This window comes from Penaeus japonicus, unplaced genomic scaffold, assembly GCF_977035675.1.
Source record: "Penaeus japonicus unplaced genomic scaffold, GWHDUDI00000001_assembly GWHDUDI00000026, whole genome shotgun sequence".
NCBI lineage: Eukaryota > Metazoa > Arthropoda > Malacostraca > Decapoda > Penaeidae > Penaeus > Penaeus japonicus.
In genome coordinates this window covers 18,270,110-18,275,109 of record NW_028234428.1, presented here as the reverse complement: position 1 = coordinate 18,275,109, position 5,000 = coordinate 18,270,110, and the positions used below count along the sequence as shown (strand labels likewise).

The window sequence follows — 5,000 nt, the reverse complement described above, 5'->3', positions numbered from 1 at the left end:
TCTCGTGTTACGGACCTTTTTCGTCATACCGTACAATGAATACAACTTTTGGTATAATAGTGGTGTAGCAGCTTGTGAAGGCCAAGAGATGAATCGTGAATTCAAAGGGATGCTACAAAGCACCCGTTGGGTGGCAATACTCAACAAAAGATGCGACCTTTGTGACGATTACACTTTCTGAGTGCATTATGTCGCATCTATACAATTTTATATATGACAATAATATCTGTTCATCAGGTGTCTAAATGATAGTCCACACTACATTCGCACAAGTCTTGTACACATGACCTGTTGTTACATAAACCTTTTTAAGCCTACACACGCGATGGCCACGCCCACTACTGGCACAGCAACCATGCTTATTTAATGAGTTCGGAAACAAAAAGAGTGAGGAAAGTAGATATGAGATGAGCGAGAGAGAGAGGGAGAGAGAGTCAGAGTCATTTGTAGGTAAGTAAACTTGACATCATGTACAGGAAAGGGTGATTAAAAGTCGACTATATTGAGTATATATATACATTGTACATTGATGCAATTGTGGCCAATACCATCACGCATCTTATCAACTTTCACGATTTCTTTTATCTACAGAATGTATCTGGCACCTGTGAACCAATGCTAGGAGGCAGGGGAAGATCTGTCAGAAATCAAAACATTTTATATGCAAATAGCGTTGAAAGTTTTATAGCGATCGAAAAGAGGGTGTTGGAGCCATGCCCTTCATTCCTCCTCTGGCTTAGACGCCAAAGACTCATGAAGTTATGGAAACCGTAACTCCAGACTTCAAACATCCTCGCCCTGACACACTGAGACTCTTCCCTGGCTGTAGGAGTAAGTGTGAGATTGTAGAACTTGTACACAGATGATTCGGGTATGGCGTCGCCTCAGTAAATATGCGGCGGGTTTCTAGCCAGGATTGTGAGGCATGATGTATGAGTGTTATGTACTGCGTTTGGATGCGAATCTGGAGCAAATGAGGGTGTAGGTGAAATTTCTCATCATGTTAAATCGTAATGAAACTTTTGATAATGATAGTCTTGCAGTTATCATCAGGGAAAGTATATAAATATTTTAAACAAAGTGAATTTTATATATTCTTATTTAGCAGAAGTTAAAGGCATATGTATTAATACCGATATTAATATTAATCACTGCTAACTGAAATATATTTCAGAACCACACTAATTATAATAATGTAATGATAACTGAATATCTTAAAAGTCTTGAAATAACCGGCAGCTGACCTGATATGCAAAAGAAAACAGTTTATTACACGAATCATTACTTAGTCATGAACAATGGTGTTTAGTCAGACACAGAACAATGGTAGTGCAATAGAAACTATGTTCAAACACATCAATATTTACACAAGAGTAAATCATCTCTAATTAAAGTGCAACATCAATTAACAGTATCTTTATGAGGCACGTGCGACGAGTTTGTAAATCTGCATGCGACTGGCTGTGTGTGTGTGAGTGTGCATGTGCGTTGGGCCAGGACTGTCGACGCTCGAGTGTTAGAATGCGTCGAAACAGCATATACGAACAGTGGTAAATGTGTATATATCGGAGCTGGTGTGATTGATAAGGCTCACAATATGTATGCGGTTCAGTCTCATCAAAATATTTATATCTGTGCATTAGTGTGGCCATAATACAATGTATATGCAGATATACATACATTTGTGTACGCATATAGGTTCGTTTAGGTTTACAACTGACATTTGTTTATACATTGGCGCTCGATTTGTGCTGCCTATTTGTGAATATTTCCAGGAATAGTCATTTTATCTTAACATTACAGACATCAAGGAGTTCTACATAGAACATTGTGATAGACACTGCAGATAATTCTGTTAAAAAATGCTTTTGGTGAAGAAAGGGATACATGAGACTCAATAACTTCAAGATACGTATTTCGTCATCAGAATCACATGCAGTTCTGTGACTCCCATGGCGAGATAGGAGAAACGTGTCGATTACATCTCTTGCGTTGAGAAAGTATTCAGTCACATTTAAACCTTTTCTTTGTCACAAAGTACTCTGCAAAATACTTCCTGGAAACATGTAATAAGTAGTGATATTTCAAAAGAGAATGATGAATGTCATATAGTTAAATATAGTGTGCATTTGTTTAAGTTTCTAACCACCATGAGGACTGGATTCAAGTTCTTATCCAATCGGTGAGCGAGCAAACAACCGGCTGCCCTGCTGGACGGTTCTTAGGAAGCAGAGGAAAAGCAATTCACAAGCTGTGCGAGCAAAGCTTTGGCAACATCAATGAAGCTCTGCTAAGCTTTATTTTCATTCATTCGCATCATGTCGGTACCTTTCTTCGCTTTTAAATTTGAGGTGATTTAGAGAATTGGAAAAAGATTTTAATTTGTACATTAACAGGTTTAGTTCGACCAAAAGGCAATGAAGAGATCCTGTTAGTTAGAAACAATACGAACTACAGGTGAACGGACAGGAGATGGTGTCTGGAGGGAGAAGAGGTGCGGCAACTTCTCTTTATCTACAGGATGAATGGGCGCATGACGTCACGGGGTGCGAGAGACGGGGAGCAAGGCAAAAAAATAAAGGAAGGAGAACAGAATATCGAGAGAAACGTGCAGCGGCGGCGGCACAGACGTAGCAGCAGCAGCAACATCGTGACGTCACACGGGTCAAATGGAGCAAGAGGTAAGGTCACCTATCGTCATGGTTCCCGACATGATCCGCACAGGCGAGGAGCAGAGGGGCGAGTCCGCGGCGCCGACCCCCCCACAGCACTCACTATCCACGCTGTTCTGGCGGCTGGAGCCGCGCGATCCCCCGCTGTTGGCCGAGCCCGAGGACTGCAGGGAAGAGCCCGGGTGCTCCGGGATGATCCCCATCATGCAGTACGGGTCACTGAACCCTGCAGGACACGAGGCTCAGTGAGGCGCTCCAGGAGGGCGCGTGCGGCGCCTCCAAGGGCTGGGCGCTCGACGGGCGGCAGGGGAGGTGTGGCGGAGGGTGTGCTCGGAGGTTGATGTATATTTGCGTGGCATCTGTGTGTGTGTGTGTGTGTGTGTGTGTGTGTGTGTGTGTGTGTGTGTGTGTTTGTTCGTGTGTGTGTGTGTGTCTGAATGCATGGTTACGCTGTGGTATGTGTGGGTATGTGGAAAGGAGTATGATATGGATAGGTGAGTGTGACTGGATGTATATAAATGGAAATGGCCGTAGGAATGTTTGGTTTTATTGCGCACACAATAACATTGGCGAAAGTTTTGTCTTTAAGCAATGTAAATAACGATTTAGTTTAATGGACACGTATTTTGTCATTACTGTAACAAAGGTACAACACTTGTCTTAGGAATGGTATGATTTATACATACGTACACATATACATAGATACACATGTACACATACACATACATACATATGTATATGTATATATATGTATACATATATATATATATATATATATATATATATATATATATATATATATATATATATATACACACACAACACACAACACACACACACACACACACACACACACACACACACACACAAACTCACACACACACACACACACACACATAGATACACACACATACACACATACACACACAAACACACACACACACACACACACACACACACACACACACACACACACACACACACACACACATATATATTATATATATATATATATATATATATATATATATATATATATATATATATATGTATATATATATTTATATATATGTATATATATATATATATATATATATATATATATATATATATATACATATATGTGTGTGTGTGTGTGTGTGTGTGTGTGTGTGTGTGTATGTATGTATATATATAAATATATATATATAAATATATATATATATTCATATTCAAATACACATATATATATATATATATATATATATATATATATATATATATATATATATATATATAAATCACAATCACAGTAACGTGCACACAACAAAATTAATAACACTGCCACTTTAGTGGCAGTGTTATTATATATATATATATATATATATATATATATATATATATATATATTAATATATATATATATATATATATGTATATATATATTATGTATACATATATACATACACACACACACACACACACACACACACACACACACATACACACACACACACACACACAATAGCATGCCAATGGGTTCGCGTTCGTCTGCTGCGAGAGGACAAGGCCAACGAGGCGGTCCGCCTGAACAATCAGATCAGAGCTTCGAGGGCGAGGCAGACCGGCTTTTCGTTCTTGCTGTATTTCATTATTCTGGATATTTGATTTTCTTCTGGAAATTAGGTTTAAGTTTATTTCCAATGTACTGAGTTGTCTAGACGCTTCAAGAAAAGACGGAATTTGGGAATGAAAATAAGAATTGTGAAAATTCAGTCTCGTTTATAACAGAATGGTTCATATGTTGAACCTCTCTGATGCCATATTACTGATGTGGTTTTGGCTTTGGGGAATGGAATTTTTATATCTGATTCTAGATTCCAGTACATATAGATAGCCTTAGGTTTCAGAATGGTATCAGATTCGTCACTGTCAAGCGCTGTCCAGATTCTCTTGCACTAATCTATCAAACTGTCGGACTTAAATATGTGATCGCCTTGTTGAAGTTAAGAGTTGTCTTCAGTTCTACAAATGGGCAATATTTCGTATCCAAACGTAAAATGTTCAAACGAAAATTAATCCAGCGCCACAAAAAATAAGCACCTCGACTTACTTAGGAAACTCATGTGAAAAAAAGCATCACGATAGCAGCAAAAGGTCTAGCTTCTCATTGTGGTTAGGGACTGCCAATCCAGACTGACAAGCGAATGGGGATGTCTGGGAGCGGGGATTCCCGGATGGAAGGGCGAACCGCGGGGAGCTGCTCTGGGTCGCGCTCGGAATTGTGCCTTTGACTCGGTTTTCGGTTGACTGAATTCTATCATCAAAAACTTGATCTTCTAAAGTTGT

At 39.1% G+C, this 5,000-nt stretch overlaps 1 protein-coding gene across 4 annotated transcripts in view; it reads right to left on the bottom strand.

Annotated features, from left to right (window-relative positions):
- Positions 1 to 5,000, bottom strand: part of unc-13-4A (BAI1 associated protein 3) — a 296,640-nt gene that overhangs the window by 139,600 nt on the left and 152,040 nt on the right. For 2 of the 4 annotated variants that reach the window (XM_086552083.1, XM_086552081.1), the window contains exon 5: positions 2,776 to 2,898. The exons of 1 other annotated variant lie outside the window; for it this stretch is intronic. In XM_086552083.1, coding sequence (XP_086408209.1) covers positions 2,776 to 2,898 — 123 coding nt within the window. Of the gene's footprint in view, positions 1 to 2,691; positions 2,899 to 5,000 lie in introns of all 4 variants that reach the window. One more of the 4 variants, XM_086552080.1, reaches the window with a different exon arrangement.